We start from the raw sequence: 26552 nt of genomic DNA, 5'->3' as shown, positions 1-26552 counted from the left end.
TCGTAATGAAAAAATAACTTGAGAATTCATGAGCAATAAAACACACATTTGCTCCAGCTTGTACCCCGAGAGAAATAAATCTAGAAGTAAAGTAAAGTAAAGACATCTTTTTTTAAAGGTCCAGTGTGTAAGATTCTATCTATCTATCTATCTATCTATCTATCTATCTATCTATCTAAACACTGGACCTTTAAGAAGTATTACATCTGGGGCAACTGGATTTGGTTGTGGTGGATCCCACCAGTAAGTCAGAACTTAAGAAATCTATTTGTTGGGGGGTGAAATGTCTTTTCACAATTCTACAATCAATTGCCATTACCCCACATTTTACCCTTCCCAAACAAAAAATGCACACTCTAGGGCTTTTCTGGTGACTTGGCCATTAGCTGGCTGATGTTAGTAACTTAAAATTTACTGTGCAGTTACTGAGTTAGTCACTATCTGTATGACTTGTCCTACATTTATCATACAGGAAATGTTACTTAAGTCCACTATGGCAGCTAGATTAGCATAGATTAGATTATACTTTATTTATTTATATTTTATAATCTATATATTTATAGCTATTAATCAAAAAATATTTTAAATATACCTGTGATTGCAGTTTAATTTTTATAGTTTCTATTGTATATGATTTTTCATATATTTCTGTTTGTTTGTACTTCTATCTGTCTTTGTGCTGTTGTGCTGTCACACCCAAATCTCTCCTCTGGAGGCCAAATAAAGGATCTTTAAATGATATTTTGTTAATTTCTACCACAGACATATGGGAGGGATTTTAATTTTCATAATCCTCGTGGCACTGAGGTCAAACACTTCTTTATCATCTCTTGCAACCTTTCATCAGCAATTTCACAACTTATTGGGAAATCCTAGGCGTTTATTGCGAATATAGACTCATTGTGAATAATGCAGACTGCTGTCGTACCAGTGCCTGTATCACTTAAAATCAATTTAGAGGAAAAAATGTTGATCTATCTGCTGCTGGGGACTAACTTCAATAAACCACACACATTTTTTTTTCCGATGAAGTAAGCTTTAATAAAATCTGTGGTGAATATTCTTTAAAGAAAATAGTACCGTACAACAAACAACAGAACAAAGTAGAAAAATAAGTTCATATAACTTCATACTAGAATGTCTATTATATTCTAACAATAAGATTCTTACATTCACAAAATGCTGCATAATGCATTTAGCTTTTTCACATATAATACATTTTGCAAAACATGAATAAAAGGTCACAAAAAAGCGCAGCCACACAAAAGAACCGCAGAACAGTTTAGGTGTTAAAACCAACACATACAAGGCCTTAATCAGGCAATTTAAATATGAACAAACAAAAAAAGATAAGTCAAAACCTTTCACATACAAAGATTGATTTGATTTTTTTTCTCTGAAGATCAGTGTCTTTAAAACAATCTGATCAATTTCTATAAAATAGAAAAATATACAATTGTAGCTTTATTACAACAAATAAACTGTTCAAGTTCTGTAAGTGTGGCTGGATCTCAAGTTTTCTAGATTCTCCCATGCACTGTGTGAGTGAATATGTGCTGGATTAACATTTTTACAAAGAAAAGTGCAATAAAATAAAATAAAATAATCAGGTCTGTATAACTCCCATTAGACCTTAACAAAGAGGTCTAAATTCTCATTTCAGGGATGTGATGCTGTGTGAGTGTTGAGGCATTAGCTAACAGCTATAATAAGAAAACATGATAACAAAGTGAATTTTATTCCATAAACACGGTCTAATTGCAGGAAACTGCAGGCTTATCAGAAGGGTGGGTCTGGTTTTGTCTACTTCCTATGCAACCTTGGGGCTAGATTTGTTTTCTCGGTGGATCATTTTGAGGATAAAATATATAATACACCAGTGACAAAAGGCACAACTGAACTGCAAACCAATATATATTGTTTAAAAATAGCCACAAGTGATAAAAAAACATCACTTATTTTGTTTAAAATCAATAAACATGGAGTCCACATGGGTTTTGCAAGAACACAGAGGCACTTCACGGGCCATTTGTACCACCACTCAGATATTTCTTTGATTACATTACAACATGGAAACAAATATTTTCTTTGAAAATCCCATGAACGAAAAGAGCAGCCACCCTTATTTTTACAGAAAACATTTATATAAAACAAAGCACAAAAAAGCACAAACTGTTTGCTCTGGCTTTTAACATTAAAAGCATCACTCATATTTTCTTGTAGCCTGCACAATGTAGACTTTATAATCCGCACTTAATAAATATATATCTGTATCAATATCACTTTAAAAAGGGAATACAGCTTATGTTATGATTGCGATATGTTTTGGATGAACCGATAATCAACAGAAATATCTTTACTTTGACTTAAAGAGCTCCTGAATACACACTTTTTTAAAAGTTGGCTACTTCTTGCCTGCTGATACTGGAACATTTATAGGATTAGTTCACACTAAAATAAAAATTCAGTCATTATCAACTTCATCAACATTTAGAGAACTACAGGATGTTATCAGTGAGGACAATAAGCAAAATGTTAGACTTTCTGACCCTTTTTGGCTTTTTATTTTTTTAAATAAAAACTTTGGTCCCACTATTCTCATTAGGGCATGAAAGGTCTGACATTTACCTACTGGGGATATTTTGATGTATGTTTGAGCGGTTTGTTTTAAGGAGTTCAGCCAGTTCTTTCTCTGGTTTCATTTTAATATTTTGATTGTTTTGATTTTGCGAAAAACTGAACTTGGTACGAATTTACATAAATTTATATATCAGAAATATTGTCTGTATTATTTTCTTTCTTGTTAAACATCACCTCAGATTTATCTGCGAGGCCAGGTGATGTGATGTACAGGTATAAAGTTGTGTGTTTAATGTGTTTCACCATTAAACTAATTGGTGCAATGATTTAACAAGACTAAAATAGAGATTTAGCTGACAACAAGGTGACTGATTTTTATTTTAAGGGATCCAAACCTTAACTTAGCCTAGATATTTGTGATCGTTTGTCTTTGGGGTGGAATAAACAACAGAGTGTGTCATATTTGGGATTCTCCTGTGTGCTGTCCGCTCCGTGTACCCTGAATGAACACAAATAGCACAAGTTTAGAAGCAATGTAAGACGGCATGTGACCTACTATTATTACATACCTACTGTATGTAATGTGTTTGACAAAGTGGAATAAGTATGACTTTATTTGAGTAAAAGTAGCAATATCATAGTGTAAAACTACTCCACGACAAGTATCAATTCAAAATGATACCCATTGTATGTAAAAATATTACCAACAAAATGTACTTAAAGTATCAAAAGTACGTATAATGCAACATGTATTTGAATGTAGTGGGTTCATGGCTTAGAGAGTGCGATAGTGGGTGAGGTCACTTTATGCTTACTTGTGACTGAGTACTGGAGGGATTGGTACTGCTGAAGTCTGAGTATCTCTTCTTCGGTGGTGTGCAGATACAGGAGAGGAAATGGGTGTACTCATCTCTCACCTGCAGAGGGCAGCAGAACATCAGAAAGAAAAAAATCTTATTTCAACACATCGGATGTGTTCTTTGTTACATTTTCTCTTGGAGTGAAAGTTTTCTAATAATTTTCTGCTTTGTTCATTTCTCTTAGCCTCATGCATACACACACACACACACATTATTAAAATTACACATATGCAAACACACATCTATATACTGTATCCTACCTGTTTAGACAGCAGGCAGTGCATGATGAATACCAGTGCTCCCTGCAGGCTGTTGAGGAGAGTGAAGATGTATGCCACCACTAAGGAGTCCTTTTGAAACAGGAAAGCCCCAAACACCCACATCAAACCCAGTATGCACATCTGTGCAATAGCTGTCACTGTGAAAGCTCTACAGAGGAAAAAGGAGGATTGGGGAGGGGGGGAGGGGGCAACAGATAGAAAATGAAAGGAAAGATTAACATGAACACAAACACATGGTTGACTCAGTTATTGCTGCAGTATCTGGAAACCCCCATGCAGAGCATGAAGGAAGAGAGGGGTCTAGCAGTAAAGCAGCTACAGAACATTTTCTTATCACTGTACTGTCTGCTCACAACTGGGGGAGGACAAAAAACCAAAGGCAACTGATGTGAAGAAAAATGATAGCATTGTACTCTGCATAGGCTCTCTGTTGTGTTTGGTGATGCATTCCTCTTTTATAATTCATATCAAGATACAGAGGTAATTAATAGCGCAAATGTCTAACCATCTAAAACTGAGGCAAAAACCTGATTTTGACTTCAGTCCTTCGGAATCTGGCGAGAATTCCTTTCAAGGCTTCACCGTCAATTCATCAGTTCAGACGAGGAGAAACCCCCCTGAAACGAAAAACTGCTCCGTCGAAGTTCACATTCCCAAATCTCTGGACTAAATTGAACGTGACTGATTGATGAAGCAGTGTGTCCAAGGATTTTTTTTTTTTGCATTAAAAGCTAAGACGTGTTTTGCAGCTGTACATATTTAGACAGTGTGGTCTACAAATGTACCGAGTGGAGTAAAAAAAAAAATGAGCACACATAGATGGAGTTCAGAGGGAACAGTCCCTCAGCAGCACCCCATTACAGAGCAGAGTCCATACTATGAAAACATTCTCAACATTGTTTCCATCCATTTTTTTTTTTGAAGTTCCCAAAACTGCCCATTTTTACAAACTTACGTATTCACTTGTGCAGTGGTGCAATAGCTTTGGGTAACATTACTTCACACATTACAACAACATGAGCAGATGCATGAAAAGCCACAATTAAGCAAACAAACACAGACTGACTTGATTTTGTGTAGTTTGGAGAGGTCTGGGTTGAGGCTGGTGAACTTCTGGGCGAGCTTCCAGACGGTGACGATGAAAAAGAAGACGTTGAGGAAGATGATGAGGCACACAGGGCCGAAGAAACTCCAGATGAGGCCATCATTCAGGGAGAGCCAGCAGCTAGTGAGGATGAAGAAAACACATGTTCATGATGGGGTTTTCCTTACGTCACAGAGATACGATAATGGAAGGTATGATGTAATTGCTGTCGCACATCAAGTATAACAACACACACATTCTGCAATACTTACTGCTGGTCAGTGCCATATCCATATGGTCTGATGATGGCAGATATAATGACAATACCAAGGGGGATCCCATAACCAGTGAGGTATAAGTAGAGGGGCCGAATGTTGGCATTGAACACCAGAACCACCATACGGTACAGCTGCACCCCTTCCAACAGCATCCAGGTAAAAACTCCCAAAAAGAAGTAATGGAGCATTGCTGCAACAAACCTACAGCCGCCCTGTCATGGATTTAAAGAAAAAAAGATCAGAGAGGAAGGAGCACAGAAATTAAAAGTGCCACTGCATTTACAGCAGTAACCTAATTAAGACATGTTGAAATGTCCACTTGAAGAGCTTTTCTTTAAAATTAGATTACAATCATATTAACTAAATTAGTTGAGTGAAAATGTCAAAAAAGTCAGTAAAATTTTGTATTAGATGTAAGGCTTTTCAAAAAAAAGTAATACAGCAATATGAAGTATTATATGAAATATGAAATTATTGATGAAATTATTCTAATATGTATATCTGTCAAATAAATGTAGTAAAGACGCAGTAAAACATACAGTATGTGCCTCTGAAATGTTGAGATGTACAGGTATAAAGTTGCAAAACATGAAAAAAGTCAAATTACAGGAAGTATTTCAGTTCTAGTTAATTCAGGGTGTTTTAACCATTGCTATATACAAACTTCCTATTTGCTAATTTCTCAAGTGTTCTTCCTTTTTTTTGATAACCACAGTTCTGCATATTCACTGTCACGTAGAAGGAAGGTGGTCTTGAGGTTTAATATAGCAGTAATATTAATGTGAAGTGTGGCTCCTCACTTTGTAACTGGGCTCTGCTTTGTAGCAAGACGAGTGGACTAGTTTGAACCACTGCAATCTTAAATAAAGACAAGGTCAATGGCCTGATTATTGCAGTCCATGTAACTGAAGTCTGAAGTTTGCTTGCACAAACATACCACAGGTTTCGTTTGTGAAATGCCGGCCAGAAAGACAAGGTCTGCCACAAAGAGGCAGATACAGAGGTGCAGGTGGATGGTGGTGCGTGTTCCTTGTATGGAGCGGCAGAACTTGAACGTCAGGATGCACAGTATGAGACACAGCAGGGAGATGGTCAGCCCTATCTTGGTCACCATCTGGAGCCCAAAGGTGTGCTAGAAGAGAAGATGACAAGTCCAGAGGTGTTTAATTTGAGTTTTAGGGTCATTTACAGTATTAAGCTAAGTGAGGAAGGCTGGGAAATGGAAATGCAAAAGTATTGTCCTTCATACTTGGTAAAGGAATATGTCATCCTGTGGCCAGTTGGGGGCAACATAAACAAGTTGTAAACGCAAATAATATTATAAAGATCTTATCATAAACTTGTTAGGAAACAACTGCCCATTTACACCTTGAGGAGGTTGGTGTGTGGCGGTGTTTCTGACATCCTGATAAATGTAAGACCAACATTTACTGTGGTAAATGTGCAGCTTGAAATCACATGGGCATGGTCCACCAAAGTGTTTAATATTAAATAATATTATATATATATATAGGCACAAAAACATCCTTTATTTAGTGAAAAAAAAGTGTTATCAGGAGTAGCAAACGTTGGCTGGTTAATTTAGAGTTCATAGAGTTCATTTACATTAGCAGCCACCAGTAGGTCAACTGATTCAGGATCAAATTACTCTTGTTGTTGCTCTAACAGGAGCTAACTGGCCAAATTTGGTAACAGCAGATAGCAGCTGAGCATGCTAGGCTTGTGGTGATTGGTGAGAAGGTGGTGACAACACATTATGTAACAAATTAAATTCAATTAAATTCAGATAATATCCAATAGAAGAGATGATCTGAGTTTAATAATTATTATTCGGCTATATGATACACAACTTATTGATATGTATATCATGTTCTTTGCACCTTTATAGGGTAGAGAGCCATGAGCACAGCGAAGCTGCTCAGATGATGACATACACACACAGTATGTGTGCTGGTGTTGCTCTCTTGTTCGCAACCGTTTGTGGACCAGGTCCCTTCCTCAGTCCAGTACGCACAGATATACTTCATCTTCATCTCTTCATCAGACTCCTTTTTGTCCTGCAGACAAAACAAAACCATTACATCAAAAGCTGGCTGCATGCTTCATGTACTTTTTTGACTATAACGATCAGAAGGGGTCACACACAGTACTGCTGGACTGTAGGACAAGTGGGACTACCTGTAGATGTCTGAAAGTGATCTTGACAGGGTGGCTCAGGTTCTGAGTGGATGGGTTGGAAACCACAACAGAGACAACTTTAGAAAAGATATTAAAGGTGGGATTCACTCCGTCTTCTTCAAAACCTGTGAGGTTCTCAAATGACCGATTAACAGAGGTCTCAAGGTTTTTGTATGTCAACAATGCAGCCAGTGCAATACCTGTAAAAACAATAACGAGAAACAGGATTTATTTGAGTATTTTATTCACATGAAAATTGCAACTTTTGGTAGAGGAGAGGAGAGTAGTTTACCAGAGTATGATCCCGTCCCAGCTGCTGTTGTCCAGTCAGTGTGGAGTTCAGCATTCTCGTTGGTCAAATGAATTGATCCTGTGGGTCGAGTCTTTCCTCTCTGCACTGCAATCTCTGCCTCTACATGAACAAATAACTCTATTAAACTCTTACTAATTAAAATCTACATATAGCGTCATCCATGGAAACTTATGAGTATGCAAAACACAGCTGAGCTTATGGACACTGTTACCTGTCTCAGTGGTCTCGATCTTGTTGCTGTTAGCTTTGAGTTGTGGACCAATGAGCATAATAGCATTTTCCACCGTACCGAGCAGTCCAGTCACATATTCACTGTTGTTCAGTTGACCAGGGGACAGGATGGCTTCGGTCGCTGTGAAAAGTTTCTGCCCAAGTTGCAGGACACAGGAGGGGGAAATGAGAATACTGAATGTGTTTGTATGTCTAACAGTGCACGTGTTTGTGTTTTGTGACGGCTGCTCTAACCTCCAGTAGCACCTCTCCATCACCTTTCACTTCACCAGGGTTTGACAGAGCCAAACAGTTGTTTTTCATCATGAGCAAAATGTCTGCCAGGCCCCCAAGCGACTGAGAGACAGAGACAGACAGATAATTAAATTATTATATTCAATTTGGTAAAGTTCATGTATACTAAATCCCACAGGGCTGCAGGGTGGTTTAGTTAATAAAGGAAGCTGCCTGAAGGGGCAAAAATAAATGCTTTTATTACATTTATTTCTGATTGTTTTACTTATTGTTGCAGTATGCAGAATCATGTTAATTTCACAACATGCAGCTTACCGGTGTAGGCCCGCTGGTGCCTTTGTCACAGTCAAGCTCTGGAAGGAAAAAAAGTAAAACATCACACTATGATCTTCGTTACGCACTGAAAGCAGAGGTGTGATAAAATCTACATGGCAGAGCGGTGCACTGAACAGAGAGATAAACTTGTTATGTTGTAAGACTCACGCTGCAGATGATCTGAAATCAAATGGGTCAACACAAAAAACAGAGTAGGTAAGGTGAGCGTGCAGACGAGCAAAGATGCAGAAAGCTACACCACAGAGCAGAAGATACTGTCTTACAAACAGTAGTGTACTTCTGAGAAGACAACAGTATATGACAGCAACAAACAACATCTGTGTCAGGAAGCTTATTCAATGAACCGTGTATGCATTGTATCAATCGTGTATGCATGCACTCACCTGAGCATGGAGTCCTTTCGTGGCCATAATTAGTGTATCCTTTTTGGCACTTGCACCAGTAACTCCCATTGATGTTTTTACAAGAACCCTTTGGTCCACAGAGGTCTTCTGCTTTCCTTTCAGCTTCGTTGCATTCATTTATGTCTGTGTAAGGAGAGGTAAAAGAGACATTAGTAATCACTGACATTCCTCAAGGGCGGTGATTTCATGGGGACCAGCCTGAAGCAGATCTGAATAGCAGGTACAGTATAATAAAAGAAACAAATGTGAGTCTTTCATTGCTGGAAAAAGGATCTTAGAGACAGTTTTGAACTTTCCCAGTGTCGTGAGAAGTTGTCTTGCCAAAGTTAGTTAAATTTATTAGCTAAGAGAACTGAGAGGTATAATAGCTGCATCATAATGAACCAAAAGCATGTATGACCTTTTTGAGATCAGCTCAAAACAGGCTGTTCCTTGAGTTAAGCTGTGAGCTCCCTCATCAAACATGTTGTCCGTAAAATGATTTCCGTGTCCTTGTAAAATTACCAAGGGTGTTTTCAGAAGAGTTGTTTCTATTCATCACCAGGCAGCACCGGGAATAACATTAATAACATTCTCCTCTCAGAATTAAACGTTAAAAGTATTAACAACTAGAAAAATTTTAAAAAAGAAATTTTTAGTGTGCCTGACTCTGGCCCTGTCGCCTCCATACATTATTGACACTGCTCAGCAAATTCAGTATTAATACAACAAGCTGTGTCATCGTTGCCTTTTTAATGGGCTCTTATTTTGAAGGGACTCGTATTTTGCAGGTACTCTGTGTCTCTCCCCTGAGACACACAGAAAATCTCTAAATGAAGCCCCTCGAAGGTGGCCAAAAATGGCAAAAAAGGTGTGCCACAAACCAAAAGCCGAAATGACCATCAGCATCCTCATCTCGTGGACAATTTCTTGCTGATTTTCAGTGAATAGTATATAGTAATAAACCATTCTCAGGAGTTTTGACTCTACAAAGATACCTGACGTGTTTGTTAGAAAACTAATTGCTGTATAATTGATAACTGAATCAGGTGAGATGCTTGGGTAAACCTTTTTATTTGAAAGAGGGAGGGGGCAACATGCATCAAATGGTCAAGAGTTGGAATTGAACCCACTTCTGGGGTAAACTTTAATAACTTACTGTCATTTAATATTTTCACAGGTTTTAGGTTTTAGTGGAGACAATGCATCATTGTTGTCATTTGGATTAATGCATGACAAGTAGAAATGTTTATACTACTGTTTATACCACGATATGTGGTATTTTATGTCACACAAGTCAGCCAAACCAACACTGTGCCGGGAGTGTATCAGGTATCAGATGGCCACACTAGAAAGCACTGCAAAATGCTTGATGCTGAAACCTCTTTATGGTTGCATCCTGCTGCCTGCCTGATCACTTTTGTACACACAAAAGTGACTAAAACAGTTGTGTGATATATAAAAAACATGACTTCAAGAGGGAAGTTAAAACTCCGATTACATTTACACCTCCACAAATTTTACAATGTGCTTGCCAGAGTCACCCTTTTTAAGAGGTTGGAAAAAATCGTTAGACGCAGCCCCCCATTGACTCCGGACTTCTCACCTATGCAGTGTCCATGGCTACTTTTGCTGTCGTTTGTATACCCAGAATGGCAGATGCACTGGTAGGTCCCATGCAGGTTAGAACAATTACCACCTTGACCACAGATATCACTGTTGTTGGTGCACTCATTGATATCTGTCAGAAGAACAAGTGAAGATGGTTCACAACGGCTGGTCGAGAGAGAATCACGATGCTTCATGGCACTTTTCATTCAGGTATCAGAGTGAAAAGGCCACACTTGAAAGCATTGCAAAATGCTTGATGTTGAAACCTCTTTCTGGTTACATCCTGCTGCCTGCCTGATCACATTTGTTCACGCAAAAGTGACAAAAACAGTCAGGTGAAATATAAAAAACATGACTTCAAGAGGAAAGTTTAAACTCTGATTACATTTACACCAACACAATTTTTGCCAGTCAATATTGTAGTAGCGGATGCTTGTCAGTTTGGTGGAGACAATCTAACTAGCACCAACACCCACATCATACTTGGTGTAAGTCACCCATTTGACTTGACTTTACACCTCAATTCTGTTGAGCAAATTGTTTTGCACCAGTCTACTTCAACATTAAAAATGTACACACAAAACATACACACTTCTCACCTATGCAGTGTCCATGGCTACTTTTGCTGTCGTTTGTATACCCAGAATGGCAGGTGCACTGGTAGCTCCCAATTAGGTTGGAACAATTACCACCTTGACCACAGATATCACGGTTGTCGGTGCACTCGTTGATATCTGACACAAGAACAAGTGAAGATGGTTCACAATGGTTGGTCAGGAGAGAATCACTGGTCACAAACATTTACCAACAGATGCTTACCTTTGCACTGTCCATCGCCAGCAAACGTAATTTTCCCTCCAGTGTCTTTGTATCCATCCAGACACTGACATTTAAAGCTGCCTTGTGTGTTTGTGCATGTTGAGTAATTGCCACATAAATTCACATTGCTCACGCATTCGTCTTCATCTGTCAATTTAGATACAAATACAAAATGCAAAGAAAGAACAAAACAATTATAGTGATGAATCACAATGACAGATCAATACATAATATTTGTTTATGTTTCCTCCTAGCTCCTCTGTCCACCATGATCATTAGTCTGAGATTACAGCACTTGTATTCTTTGTGCTGCTTGCTTGAAATTGCAGCGACCTAAGAATTTAAACCTCTTCTACTGTTGTTTTCATTGTGTTCCACTTTGGCTATGAGCAGTGCTTAAATGCCTAAAATGGACAAAAACGAAGAGGAATGTCAAATGTCAATGTCAAAAAACTATAAACTATAACTATAAATACTATTCCTGGTCAACTCCAGTAATAAATAATGGGAACAGCACTTCGTAAGAGTTTTTGTCTTAAGTATAAGCCACAATAAAGTATTGATGGGCAGAAGTGAGATAGTGGAGAGGAATAGTTAAAATTAGAAGTTATGATAGATTATTACCGATACACTTGCTGCCTTCTGCGATGAAGCCTTCCTCACAGTCACAAAAACATTTTCCCAGCATACACAATAAGCCTGTAGGGAAAGAGAAAGAGGTCACTTTGTTTCAAGTCACAGTAAAAGCTAAATCTTACAATAACAAGGAAGCTTTATGCAGCCAGTCAGGCCCTTATAGGAAACTTCCAAGCATGTTTTTGTTCCCAGAAATGGCAGGGAGTTAACGCTGAGATGGCTAAGTTAGTGTAGAGCAAAAATTATATATATATAAATATATGTGTGTGTGTGTGTGTGTGTGTGTGTATGTGTGTTAGTGCGCATGAGCATGGTTGTACCATTGGAATCCATTGTAACTACTGTGACTTCAAGCTAATTCCATCTTCCATCCTTCAGTGGTGTACTTTCATCAACTTGTTATGTTTAAATAGACAGTGTTCAGGTTTTTTCAGGTGAGCTTGTCTTTGTGGTGTGTCCATCTGGCTAACATGTGTAGATTACTCACAGTGCCTTTCTCTCTGTCTCTCTGCCTCTAACTATTGCAAATGTCTTTCTCTGTTCCTCTGAGTGGTATTTTACATAAAGTGCAGATACTCGTCCAAACACAGTATCTACAAACCACAACAGACACGCGTAAGTCACATTTTTTTAATCTAATGAGTCACCGGTAAGGGAGTGGAAGTAAAAAAAAAAAAAAAAGAATGAGTTTCTCTCCCTCGACTACAACAAGCCCTCTGTTTTTTACTGATGAAGCTGGAGCTCCCATAGTAACAGCACTTAAAGAAAACCAGGCCAGATTTTTTCAGTGACAGTGAGTGTGTGAAACAGACTAACTGAGTCTAACTCTCTGACTAAATAACTGCGGACAGAAACAAAGTCTGAAAATATACAAAGAGCTACTTTGTGCTCAGCCTGCAGCTGACTTTCATTTACCAGTAAGCACAGCGGTGACTGAGAATAGTTGTCTGTAACATAAACTATCTCCTCTGTATGTCTCACATTTCTTTTTAAACTGTATGTTGGATTTTCCGTGTCTGTCTGTGACATTATATTTGGGCCTGATAGAAAGTGAAAAGTATAACCACAGCCAAAGCATCAACTTCATTGTTTCCTGTGTATATACCCTGAGGTCTGTCTCTGTTTCTGTGTGTGTCGTGTTTCTGATGTATATCTGGGGCAAATATAAGTTTAAAATTCAACAACTTTTTTACAGTTAAGGGATTGTTCACTTACATTTAGACATTTGAAAAGACAACACTGAAAACAATATATTATATATACAATATACATAATATGCTTCAATACCTTGGTGTTCAGTAAACATACAAAATTAAAATGTAGACATTATTGATTAGCAATAAAGCAAATCATGGAGAAGCTCCAGTCTGTGTTCGACATCCTAATAACATATGAACATCATCATCATAAGCAGAACAATTAAATGGACTCAGTACTGTATTTATAAGTGTTTGATATTGTTATTCTCTATTTCTGTTTCTTATTTTTCAAATAACTGCTGGACTACTTTTTGATTTTCTGACTCATGTGGCACAGTAATCCCTCTTGTACTTTCAGGCTGCCTTTCAATCCAATATTTAAATCCAAAAATGTATAATGCAATCCTATAAAGCTGCATTATTTAGTTTCTTTGGTACGTAGGGCAGCACAGCAATTTGTAAACGTAGCATTACATATCTTCTTTTAGCTCTGTTTTTGGTCTCCACCAGCGTCAGAAGGAAATGCTTGACTCTTTAGCAGCTAAAAGTCCCACTGAATTAAAATGTAGACCCTAACTTGTGTGCCATTTGGGAAGCACACAGTAGGTTTATCAGAGTGCTGTCGCAGAAAACAGCTGCCAGCTGCTGTGGAAACAAGGTTGAGTGGTTAGAAGTGGTTAAAACCAAAACCAAAACATTGTGTGCCAAAAAAACAAAAAACATTAAGCTGAAAGAAGTCTGTACAGCTGAGGAAAGACTTCAGTATTGGGTGATAAGTCAATTAATGTGACCCCTATCAATATATTATAATTGTTTCATATCATTATTAGTGGTGCAATGAAGCAATTTTGGCTGTGGTAGACACCAAAGTGCCAAACTATCATTAAACAGAATCTGTGAATAAATAAACTACTTTATACATATATTTTCTCATATTTATTTCACATGACCATTTTCACAACAGATTTCAGACTACATACTGATACAGTTTATACTGCTCTGTAGTATAGTGTTATATAGTAGCTCAGTCTATTAGTTTGAATATAAAGTACATCCTACATAGTATTCATGTGTGTGTTAATAATAATATAGTCGACATATATCATTACATATCACATCTGATGGAATAAAAAATACTTCATATATACAAAGTTACACACTGATGTAACCTTTTCAAGGTTTGTGGGTTACTCAAACAAAGCTTATAGATTCTTTCTGTGGCGAGGCACTGGCTGGTTCTGGATCTGGGTAATTTCACTCTGACAGCCTGAGGAACTGCTGTAAACTGCCTTGTCAGTCCTGCAGCATCAGTCCATCGACAGAGGCTCTTACTACACAGCAGGTACCCTCACTCTGCCCATGTGAGCTCAAATGAAATGATTCTAAAAATGTCACCCATTCTGATATCAGATTTACAAGTTGTGGCCATGGCATTAAATGCTAAATTAGTGGTTGTGTTCAAATGTTTTATTTATTTATTTACATCCAGTAACTGCCAAATAAAAAAATAAAAAACACAAGCTGTGTCTGATTGTGAAAGTAGAAGTACATAAACTGACACCCTACAAAATTTCTTAACTTCCCTGCAGTCTGTACTTTTTTCTCAACCACACACACACCCAGTTACTCACAGACACACACCGCACACGCAGCCACACACACACACACACACACACATATTGTGCTCTCATTGAAAGACTTACCAAGAATAAGAAGCTCCTTCCCAGACCCCATGTCAAAGTCAAACTAATATTCCCACACAGCTGACGACTTGAACTAAACGTAAGTCTGGTCAATCCTGTAATAAAAGTTTGGATCCTGTCACAAAGTCCAATGAGGATTTTAATATTTTTCAAGACTTCTCTGTAGTCCAAGGTCCATAAAATCCACAAAGTATCAAAATGAGAAAACAAAAAGTGAGCATTAAAAAGGATAAATCCTTTCCGTAGAGGATAAGTCTTTGTATGGCAGGAAAATTAACAGTCAACCCTCACTAGCTTTCTTCCTCTCGCAGATCTACAGAAGTCCTCTGAGCACGCCTTGCTCTCCCTCTGATTTCCCACCCCCTCTCTCTCTGTCTCTCTCTCTTTCTCTCTCTCTCTCTTTCACTTATCTGTGAGGCCTTGTGTCTCTCTCGTCACTCCTTTCTTGTGCTTTTCTTTCACTTTATCTTTTGCATGTGAACACATTTCTCACACAGGCACCGTATCACATTGCTTGTACAACCACCACCACCCCCTCTCTGTCCCTCTCTCTCTCTGTGTCTACGCCGTCTTTCACGTTTCCCTTTACGCTCCAGTGGCCTCTATTTCAGGAGCTATTCACAACACTCATGAGAGACAGAAAAAGAGGGGGGGAAGGGGCAGAGACCATTGAGAGGGCAATGACTAAGACTCAGTCTAAACAGCTGCTGCAGTACTTCAGTTTTGCCAGTAAGTAATCTTATATCCGTTCCCATTCTCCCCTCAATTCCTTCTCTTCATCTCCTCCTACTTTTCCTCATTTCTCCCTCCACATGTTCAGCCCTTCACCCAATTCTAGAAGCAAACTTGTGTGTTTTTTCAACCCCCGAGACAGCAAGAACACAGACTGGAGACTGGATGCAGGATTAACTCTATTAAAGTGAAAGCCTCTACAAGGCCAAAATTAGATAGAGAAATGAAAACCGAGTGGAAAACATGATATCATTAAGAGGAATGTAATGACATTTAGACTCTGAGCTAAAACAATCCATACATGTATACATCAAGATAAGGCCAATGACTCAATATCTTCCAAGGAAGCTTAAATAATATCAGAAAATATGCACGACATTTTGGTTTGGGGTGTTTGGTTACTTTGGTTTTGGCGAAGACTGGGAGTCTTAACTCCATGGAAACAAAACTCAGTTTCATTGGCTTCAACTTTAAGCGTTACACCCCCACCTCGCTACTGTTGCTTCATCTGGTGACAACAGTGGCTTATTTATCTCATGACATTTTTAGTAATTTCCAAACAAGTAATGAGACAAAAATAGGCCTCTGATTTTGCAACAGGTTAGTTGGCTGAAATGACAACAATTGCAGCCGTATTTCTTCAGCTGTAGAACCATATAGCTATGGAAGCCAACCGGCTAATAAAGCTAACGTGACTGAAGCTAACGTAAATGCTATAACCAGCTGACTTTTTAAACGTTTCCAGCCTTAAACCGAGCAAATCTTGTAAAAGAAATTCCATGATGGCCACATAACGTGATGTCACGCTAAAACGCTGATGCTAAATCGGCCTGCCCGAGACAAAGGGTCAGTGTTCTGCCAACGTAGAAGACGTGTAATGCTAAATAAAGAAACGGCGCAATGTGGTGCCAGTTAATCACAGTAGTAATTATATAACTCTGTTTGGCTGCTCAGGCTTATATACTTTTGCAAAGGTACTTTGCTTTTAGGATGGGCACTGACATAGAATCTCTGCACAGCAAAGCATTTTTCACACGAGCTTTAATCAATTAAGCTGTCTACAAAGGCAACTTAAGAAGAGGCGTTTACTTGCACATAAAACACACAGTATATTTTATTTGCTTCCATTTTGTTCCAAAGCCTCACAGGCCTGCCATGAGCAATAATAGTTGCTAAGCCATGACTGAACCGTTGTTGTTTAGCAGAGGGGTTTAGTGAGCAGCCAGTCGGACACAAAAACTAAGATACAGAACGCAGCAGCGGTGAAAGAAAGGAAAGAAACCCAGATGGGATGGGGTGAAAAGACTTTATGAGCATATTAGGTAATTAAGTAGTGAGAGGAGAGTGTTGAGAGTGGAGTAGGAATGTAAGACATTTAATATACACTCGTGGCTTCTCTCAGCTCGTTCACAAGGGAGAGAGAATCTATAGCTGACATGAGCTCTTTTCCTCCCATCAGTCTCACATTGTATCTCTCTGTCTTGGTTTTCGTGAGTATCATCTTGACTCTGTGACATCGTTTTTCATCATATTCGCTCAGACTGAGGAGCAGACGTATGGAGACAAATGAGCAGACACATGGAGACAGACAAACCATCCGCACATGGAGGCAGGAAGAGGATGAGAGAAGTTCATGTGCCCTGTGCAGCTCTAGTAAACAAAAGGCTAAATAAAAAGCAGACGCATCTGGCTAACAAAGTGTGTGTGTGTGTGTGTGTGTGTGTGTGTAAGTGGGGTGCACGTATCGATCTGTCTTTGTTTGTTTATGTCTGTATCTCAGCGAGTGTCAGGCTGTGAAAAGCAGCTGCAATTTTATCTGTAACGGCACGATTATAGGCTTCAGTGTTTCCATATGGAAAGATCCAGTCAGTGTGTGTATGTGTGTGTGTATGCGCTCATGTTGACAGTCAGTGAACTTCAATCCCACATGTATTTAATGGACGTCTGCCCATTGTGACCATCAGTCACCCAAAAGAAGAACTACAGTAGTATGGGAAAAATGGAATCTGTCGGAGCAAGAATATTATTTATACAAGACTGATGAGTAGCAGTGATCAGTAGACACCTAAACATGTGGTTCGGCCTTACTTTCTTGTTGTGAACTGCGTGTGTACATCCATGTGTGATATATTTTACTGATTAAAATAGCTGAACTGAAAACTTCACAGACCTCATTTCTGTACTGACACAGGGCTGTATGTATGAACGTAGCCTACACAAAATGGCTGATCAGGGTGCTCATTTAAATGTATCCATCTGCAAGCAATACCACACACTCACACAGATGCCACATATTTACCACACATTTAACACATGCTATGCAGATCTTTCTTTCAGGAACATGATGTAACTGAAGCCTTTTTCCCCACTTCCTCCTACAAAGTTTTTGTCCTGACCTAAACTTTAAAAACACCTGTGCGTCTTATGTGCAAGCGTTTGTTTATGATTCAGCTTTAAGAACTTCATAATTGTAAGATGACATTTGTGCTTGTCTGGTTTTGTGTGAACCGAAATCGCTTAGCTCAAGATCATGGGTCATAGTCACACTAATTCTTTGATCACAAGATGTACATGAGGTCACAACAACTGACAATGTGAAAACAGTTTTGCTCCACTTCGCACTAAAACAGTGAAAGAGGAACTTTGTACAAAATGTCCTTATCAAGGGTAACTCCACCAATTCCACACATCAGTTTGAGCTTAGAGTCTGGGAAGACAAACAGTATTTCATGTTTTAACAAAAATGTTGCATTTCAAAATCAAGGTGTGAGCTTTGAAAGCGGTAGGCAAGTATTAGGGATTTAAGACTAATGTATAACGCCATCAAGTAACATTGTGGGATCCAGTGCTTGAACCGAACTTGCAGCTAAGGAGTTCCCAACATAATGATGAGATCACAATCATTACTGTTGAGTTTTTCACAGCTTTCAGCTTCCATGGTTTTCATCTGGGGACACAGATTTACTGTATGTGTCAACACATACAACTTCATGAAAACTGATCAAACTACATCTGCTGAGAAAGACAGCGTGATACAGCTGAAAGTGCCACAGAAATCTAGAACTTGAGTCTGTATTGTCTTATATAAACCATAGACAGTATAAAGTATTGATACTGTCTCCATGACATAACCCACAGGTTTCTGAAGAGCCACCTTGGCAGTCCTGCCTCTGTCAACTCTCGGCTAATCTAAAAATGTGCAAAGACGAGGATCATCTGTGAACCTGAGGTGTGTTGAATGATGCCTGGGTGCTCAAACAAGCCACATATAACGGCACCAACTTGTCAGATGTAGTGACCACTCTGTTAGTTATGCATAACTTAGTAGAAATTCAGCTTCAATACAGTTGTCATGAACATCAAAATTAGCTATAGAGACCAAACTGTTTATTGTACCAGGCTGTAAACATGTTTATTTCTGCTGTGAAGTTGGACATTTTAATATGGGGACTTATAGAGATTGACTCCAAGTGACTTTTGGCCATATTGGCTTCATATCACAGCCACAGAGGTTGTCGCTTGGTTATTGAGATAAAATGTACTTTCATCACTAACAATAACATGACTTTGATTAAAAAGCAGAAAAGACACCCACTGTAAGGGATAGCTCACGTTTTGATAGAATTTCAATAACATTAGGCAATGATAACACTCTAAGTGTCTCATCATGGCCTTTTCATTTATACGACATCTCCTTCAAGATGACTGTTTGTCACTATAATCAACGATGTAGCAACATGAGCGTGTCCAGGATTTCACCATCTCTAGATAAATAAAGCAGCTTGTTATCACTTAAGATTATATCCTGTTTTTCATGTTTTATCACATCATGATAGATTCACAGGTAAACAGTATCAATACAACTTACAGCTACTAAACTAAAAGCATAAGGAAAATATGTGAATAGGTTTGCAGTGTATATGTGTCATATAGAAAATATCTAATCTGCATGGTTAAAACAGGCTTTTAAAAAGAAACCACACAGTGTGCGCACAATGCTGTTTTTAGTGTGTGTGTAGGTGTGTGTGTGTGCGGTCTGAACCAGCATAAGTGTTTATTTATTCCTCACACAAAATCATTTGTGGCTTTGTTTTGTAACTTAATTCACAGAGTTTTAAATGGCCATGCATACTTTACCAGCATTTTAAATCACTGTTTCTCAAAGTTTCAGTCACAACTCAGTTGTGGGTCATGGGAGAGTTTGAATAAATCCCCAAGGGGTCACCAATAAATGAAATATTCATCAGCTGATGTCAACGACAGACAGGCTGTCAGTATAGTTTATTTCTTGCAAGACCCCAGCTGCTCACAAATGTAGAGCAACTTTGAAAGAAAGTTTCATTCGTGGAGCTGTTCCTGAGCTACAATGAAAGCAGAAGTCAGTCAAGTACTTGTTGTATCACAGTAGCATGATGGAAAGTTTCGGTATAATGTCATGAATGTGGAATAAAATTTTAAAATACTGACAGATGACTAAATGTTGGAACTGCTGGCTGACACACAGACACACACACACACTACACTCTCTCTCTCTCTTTCCATATGGAAACATAGCAGAGCAAATGGATCCTAATCACACAGTTGCAGTTGCTGTTTACATCCTGAGGCTCGGTTGGACGTAGAGACAGACAAACACAAGCTTTGGAAATCAGCTTTTGACTGTTTTTTCACCAACACTGGGATCATATTATTTTATTTTCCACCATTTGAAACTACATTATTCATTCATGATGACAGAGATGAACTTTTTCTGTTGCCTTTTCACTTGGTTGCCACATCCTCTTTCCTCCCCCCTCACATCCTCCTGCCAACTCTTTTCCCCCCCCGAAATACCTCTCAGTCGTCGACGTGAGAAGTGGGGGTGCAGAGTGGGCAGCAGAAAAAAAAACTGTTGAAAAAACTTTTTTTTAAAAACTGTTTTCTTGCTGTGCACTTTTTTTATTTATTGTTTATAATATTATAACAAGCTAATTTCCAACTTCCGATTAAGCAAGACAAGTTGGATCTATCACACTGAGGTGTTTTAGGTAGTTTAGAGTGTCCCACTGAATTACAGTGACCAAAGACGTCAGGACACATGGTCAGACAGACCGAGAGTGTATAACTCAGCCAGCTACAGCTAGAGTACATAAGGTAACTGCAATTACTCCCATGTACAGTGACATAATTAGTACTCTTCTGGCCTTGATTTTCCATTTACAGCTGTTATTTTGTTAACTGATTAAGAGCTTCAGTAGATCAGTAGTTTTCATGCATTAGTTCAGTATTCCTGTCTGTTGTTAATGCTGTGGCTGCTTTGACATACAGTATATCTATGTTCATGTCTGCTTTCTACTTGTGAAACACTGTATTTACAGTATATAGTATATGCAAAAGCAATGAATGCCACACAGCATTTTGCATTTCTTTTACTCAGTCAGCTCTCTTTTATTTTATTTTTTTGCATATAAACTCCTAACTCACAGTAATACAGTTTCATGGGGGGGTAAGTGTAACCAGTAGATAAATAGTAGATTACTGATGAGGATAGGTTATGCAGGGTAGCAGACTGTGCAAGCTATACTTGAAAAAAATGAAGAATTGACTCAGCTTCGCTTGTTTTCATGTGATTAATATTAATAGTGGGTCATTTGTTTGATGATTTATATCTCAATAATATCAATGACAATAATTACAAATTGTTTTATCAACACTGTTACAGCACTTACCAATAAAAAAGTTTGTTTAAACTTCCAGTCTAAACCCTCAAAAACATATATACTGTATGTTGTTTGGTTTAACAAACAGAAAACTTGTAATGTACCGTACATGGTGTACCCAACTTGCTCTGCCTGTGACCTTTGATCAGTCTGCACACTGTTTCTCTTTCTTCTGCTTTTATACTGTGTATTTTTAACCACTGCTGCGCAAACTTCTCACTTACCTCAATTAGGGGTTTTTTCTGACACCATAGATACATTTATGTGTTGTCATGAGGTAAGGTGCATGGCCATGTAGCCTATACATGGATGCTTGTGGTTGGTTCTTCGGTCTTGATTCTTCTATGATTTTGAAAGAGGTAGCAGTAAACGTTGCAGTGCAGGAAGAAGAGCATGCTAGTGAAAGCGTGTGTGCACTATGTGTGATTAAGATGGTTTATTATGTGGTTTGAGTTTCAAGTGAAAAAGAAAAGGCCTATGATCACAGAATGTACCGCCACTGTTTTGTGTTTACGGTGCTCAGCAACAAGCAGCAGCAGCAGCATCTTTTCAGCCAGAAGCTGGCTGTGGTTTAATGTCAACGATGGCTGGGCTGTTATTATGTGTTATCCCCAACTAAAACCACCCTACTATTACATCTGTTAGACAAATGCAATCAGGAAAAATGTTTAAGATTTTAAGATTCTCAAAATTCTTTTACAACACACATCAAACTAAGACAAACGTGTTTTTTTATGTTATTGTGGGGTATCTGCTGAAGCCAGTCTGCCATCATAAAGTATAAGTATCAGAAGACTAAACACGACGTAGAAATTGGCATTTTTGTGATTTACCGCCCCCAGTTTCAGAGTGCAGTACCACTGTGGTTAATATGGACAGCTTTGCATGTGCATTTGTTCTGATTTTGATCAAAAACTAGTGAGTCGACAACTTTGCTAACAGCCAAACATCAAGCAACTGCAACAACACAGCCAGCTAATACTACTCACTAGTCCAACAGCAAGAAGCCCAGTTTGTCTTTCAGCCTTTTGTTTCACGAAGCCAACAACTAAAACTCAGTCCCAGATTCCTCTTATTCAGCAGCTTCTTGTCCGGTCACTCTTTTTCTCTTCCTACTTGTCTGTCAACATCCTCTTGGGTCTTTTTGTCTTTGTTATTATGGCCATAGAGGCTGCTGCACCTGGTTACATTGACCACTTGCCCAGCTCTGGTTCTGGCATGACAATGCTCCTCATCAGCAGCTCTTCCTGGTGGTCCAAAACACCTGTGGTACAAACACCAACACTCCCCCGGTGCTCTGAGCTGAGGTAACATTAGCTAACAGAACCTATAGTTAACAGCAGTTCACTTTACTGTCCATCAGGAAGCTCTGTAAAGAGAGTTGGTGCACAGCAGCCGGAGGACGAGTAAAATCAGAAAACTGATTGTGACATAGTGCCATAAGACACCATTCACCTGATTATACATCAATGTAGCATCAAAATGATTTAAAATCAATTTTATTTTATGGTAGAAAGGTTACACAATGTGGCTTTAAATCTGAAAAGTATTTAAAATGTTTGTCCCATGACAGTGATATTGAGAAATCATCATTTTCATAACTAGTGAAGTAATGGCACTGACAGCCACACAGTAAACTGTATCTAGGATATTGACTGTATTATAGAGTAACTGATTTATTATTATTTCTTAGAAATATCCAGAAATCACATCATGGCCATAGGATTCCACAAACACCTGTTAAATGGTTTAACAGGCCTTTTTGACATTAGCTTCACTGTTAAAACTATTGAAACACGACTCAGGCAGAGGGGCCAGTAACTCTTGCCAGAGTGCATCTCTGTGAGGAAAAGGGTGTCAAAATAAGAGGACCTTTATATATACGATTGAAAATAGCAGCCTAGCTACGTGTGGGTTCAAAGGTGTGAAATTTAAACGGAGTATCAAACTGTATTGTTGCAACACTTGCATCAGATTGCCTGAAGTCAACCTTCAGATCTGCAAAACATCGAAAGAGATAGAATTCAACATTTAAACTTAAAATGTTATCCTCAAAAAGCATTGATTTATTTTTTACTACTAGGCCTCACCAAAACAAGCCATAAACACAACACTGACATGCTGTCACCTTATAAAGTTGCTAAAGTGTTTAAACGGTTTCTGTTTTTCACATCCATCAGACTCATGTCAATATTAGCCTTCATTTGGAGTCTGTCCTCCTGATATTTTTTTCTCCTTTTAGCTCAGTTTCTAGTCTCCGCCCAGCTCCTTTAGCTATTTAGCTGATAAAAGCTCCACTATGTTCAGTCTCTAACTTTGTCTGTGTGATGTTTGGTGCTGAGCAGGATTTTACTGAAAACAGCTGCCTGATGAGAGATGAGAGAGTGACCTAAATGAATACAGCTGCGAGCCATAAAACTAGCAAACAATGAGCTCAGACATGCTGTAGAGGTGAGGGTAAATTTGTGGATTGGTGAGGAAACCCATATTTTGTCCTGTTGTTAAAATAGAAATATTGATTAGTGCAGCTGTAGGAAATTTTAAAGGCATGAAGAGGTGAAAATATATACAACAAAATACTTTCTTACCCCTTAAAATACCATGTGACCTCTCACATTTATCCTTTGACACCTAGGTCACCATTAAAGGGAATATTAGCATTAACCCTGATAGTCCTATTGTTCTGTCATTTATCAAGGCTGGGCTTATCAGCATCTTCTTATATTAATCATCCAGAGGAGGCAAGATGAATAATTGTTTCACTGAATAATATGTGGCCTATATTTTCCCTCCACAGAGACCCGTTCAGAGCATAGCATAGCTCTTCCTGACTGCAGTTAACCTCTGTTTTCATTGACTTCCTCTTTCTTGTGCATGGCAATAGGCAATTCAGCTGATTAATATGAAACGATTGGTCAAGTTCAGCGTCCAGGGCAAATTGTTGTGGCTTCCTGTTGAGATCAGATTTAAGGCAGTGTGTGATATTATGCACTCTAACTTGGCTCTGCAGCCAAGACAATACAGGAACTCGACTCGCTTCCCCACAGTCGCCCCACCGTCAGCTTGCCTTCCTATGTTCTGAAGAAACCGTTGTTTCTACAAACCTCTGCCCCAGCTTATCCGAGTCCGCCAGGTGGAAACCATAGCAACAGACTTGACAGGCGCCCTCCTTCCACCTATCACTTCCTGAGGAAGCGCTCACCTCATTGGTTCCCCCCTGAATTATCTAGTTTTTTCCCCATATTATTTCTGCATTGACATCATGACAGTAACAGTTTTGAATTATTGGTGGACTATATGGCGTAGAGGAAAAATATTATTTGGGAGTATTTTACCCTGCTCTTGTGCTGATACAGCCACAAGACTGATTCTGAGTCTGTTTTTTTTTCTTTCTTTCCTGACCTCTTAAGGTTAACATAAGCAATGTGTGGTCCAGAGTAAATGTAACACTGTTGTGTACTGAAATATAAACTAATGCAGTGTTTCTTAAATTGTGACAAACTATCTGTATAAGTATGTGCACACATCCTTTTTCTGGGATGTCATCTGGACTCCTATGAACCTCACTGTTTATATCAGACTCCATTAGAGACCATATGTCCATGTCTAGTTAATATGTATACAAAGGCAGATAGAGGGAGAGAGAGAGAGAGAGAGAGAGAGAGAGAGAGAGAGAGAGAGCAGGATCAGATTTAATGAATTAGAGTTTCCTCTCCGTCACTGACACATTTTTTCTCTCTTTTCCAGTTCAATGGTTCTTTGTCATTCTTGATTAAAAATGTATGTAGATTTCCCTTTATTATTCTATGTAGTGCCTTTATTTCATCTCCTTCATCTTTACTCCCTCAGTCTGCCTGTGAAGTGAGGGGGTGGAGTGGGGTGACAGAGGGCAGATGTTTCCTCCCCAGCTTTGAAGATGACTGTAAAGATTCAGGGAGGAATAGTGGAAAGGGTAAAGCTTCGTTCTCCGTGGAGGTTGGGTTTTATTTTTTACAAGGGAGGCCACAATCACAAGCGGCAGATACAGGCTCTGTTCTGGCAGCAGTTTTGGAAATGGTAGCTCTTTTCTCTAACCTTCAGCTGCAACCACAAACCCTAAATGTTGAGCTAACACCTAATTTAGTCAACGCCGCTTTAAGCTTTCTCTAAACAACACGACCATCGGTGAGCAATTTTGCAACATGTTTGTCTGATCAAACTGAACTTTGCCTGTTCGAGAGGAGTCCATATTTACACAGAGAGCTGCAGTGATCAGCCAAAAGTTTTTTGTTTTTTTTTTAACTTGGGGATGACATGTAGTCATTGCGAAACAATAGCTTGACTGTGCACTGCATCTGTCCCTCCAGTTGTTAAGGGTGTGAGGGCTCAAATTGCTCTTCTTTGGCTTGAATGCAATGTGCGTTTGCCATAAAGCTACATATTGCCACCATGTGGTTACAGAAATTACTCTGTGAAGTCATGCTCAGATTTTCAAAGCATTCATGTGCTAAACTATATTCTAAACATTAAGGGACTGTATGAAATTTACTGGCGTGAGGCACTGGACAACCCTCCCCTCTACTGTCTTAAAATATTATCATATATCATGAAAAACCTGACAACAAAGCAGACATTATCCACATGTTGGGTTGTACTACTGCATACGTGACAACAGCTGTATGTTATTTTTGTGGCCCCAGATAAAACTGTGTGAAATCTGATTAAGTGTCAGTGATGTCACTTTGTGAGTCAGTCAGCGGCTTGAAGATGACAAATGTGTCTTCTTTGTTTTAGCCACTACTAACACACCCAAATCTCAGCCAGAAGTTGCACTGTGGTTAATGTAGGTGGCAGGTTAAATAAGGAAGAAGGATGCGTGAAATAAAAAGTCAATCTCTGTTTGTGCTGCATCAGTTTTGATTCTTTTCTCTTTTTTTTACCCTTTAAACTTTTAAAACTTCTGATAGAAGCATCATAGAAAGTTATAGTTAGTCACAAGCACACATGAAAGCTATATCTTTGGTATAATTAATCTGATTTAACAATTTAGAACTTTATAAATCCAATGGGGTGGCTAAAATAAAATATGAATCTGATGTAAAAAGTTCTTCCAAAAAAGTAAAACTATCCTTCCTTTAATGAGAAAAAAAGTTCAATATCTTCTTACTATTCTGTACCCTACTCCCACTGTATGGATGGAGGGAGGCCTCCATACAGTCCCTAATTCTTGGATACCATTTTCATATAATTAATGACAGATTATTTTTTAATTTAGTCTTTATTCTTTTGATATTTAATGCCATTATAAAAGCTTTTGATTTGGTGCCCTTCTTTTCAATTTCAACAGCACAACAGTGTAGACTGTAGAGATTTACAGATGACATGAAGGGAGGAGGACCGGAGGGAGAGACATTCC

General features: G+C 38.6%; 1 protein-coding gene across 2 annotated transcripts; it reads right to left on the bottom strand.

Annotated features, from left to right (window-relative positions):
• Positions 1–1025: 1025 nt before the first annotated feature.
• LOC104925381 (adhesion G protein-coupled receptor E2) lies at positions 1026–15037 on the bottom strand. Of its 2 annotated transcripts, XM_027283123.1 has the most exons (18): positions 14727–15037; positions 11813–11887; positions 11189–11335; positions 10969–11103; positions 10365–10499; positions 8759–8902; positions 8355–8392; positions 8040–8141; positions 7786–7939; positions 7554–7673; positions 7262–7461; positions 6964–7140; positions 6021–6215; positions 5078–5295; positions 4788–4946; positions 3701–3869; positions 3396–3497; positions 1026–3079 (listed from the first exon to the last, which is right to left on the bottom strand). In XM_027283123.1, the coding sequence occupies exons 1-18, from the start codon at positions 14755–14757 to the stop codon at positions 3038–3040; spliced, it is 2343 nt and encodes a 780-aa protein (XP_027138924.1). In that variant the 5' UTR covers positions 14758–15037; the 3' UTR covers positions 1026–3037. The 2 variants fall into 2 exon arrangements, with proteins under 2 accessions (XP_027138924.1, XP_027138925.1); XM_027283124.1 differs by lacking the exon at positions 10365–10499 and having other exon boundaries at positions 14727–15036.
• Positions 15038–26552: the final 11515 nt, after the last annotated feature.

This window comes from Larimichthys crocea, chromosome X (genome assembly GCF_000972845.2).
Source record: "Larimichthys crocea isolate SSNF chromosome X, L_crocea_2.0, whole genome shotgun sequence".
Taxonomy (NCBI): Eukaryota; Metazoa; Chordata; class Actinopteri; family Sciaenidae; genus Larimichthys; species Larimichthys crocea.
This window is presented reverse-complemented; position numbering and strand designations above follow the sequence as displayed.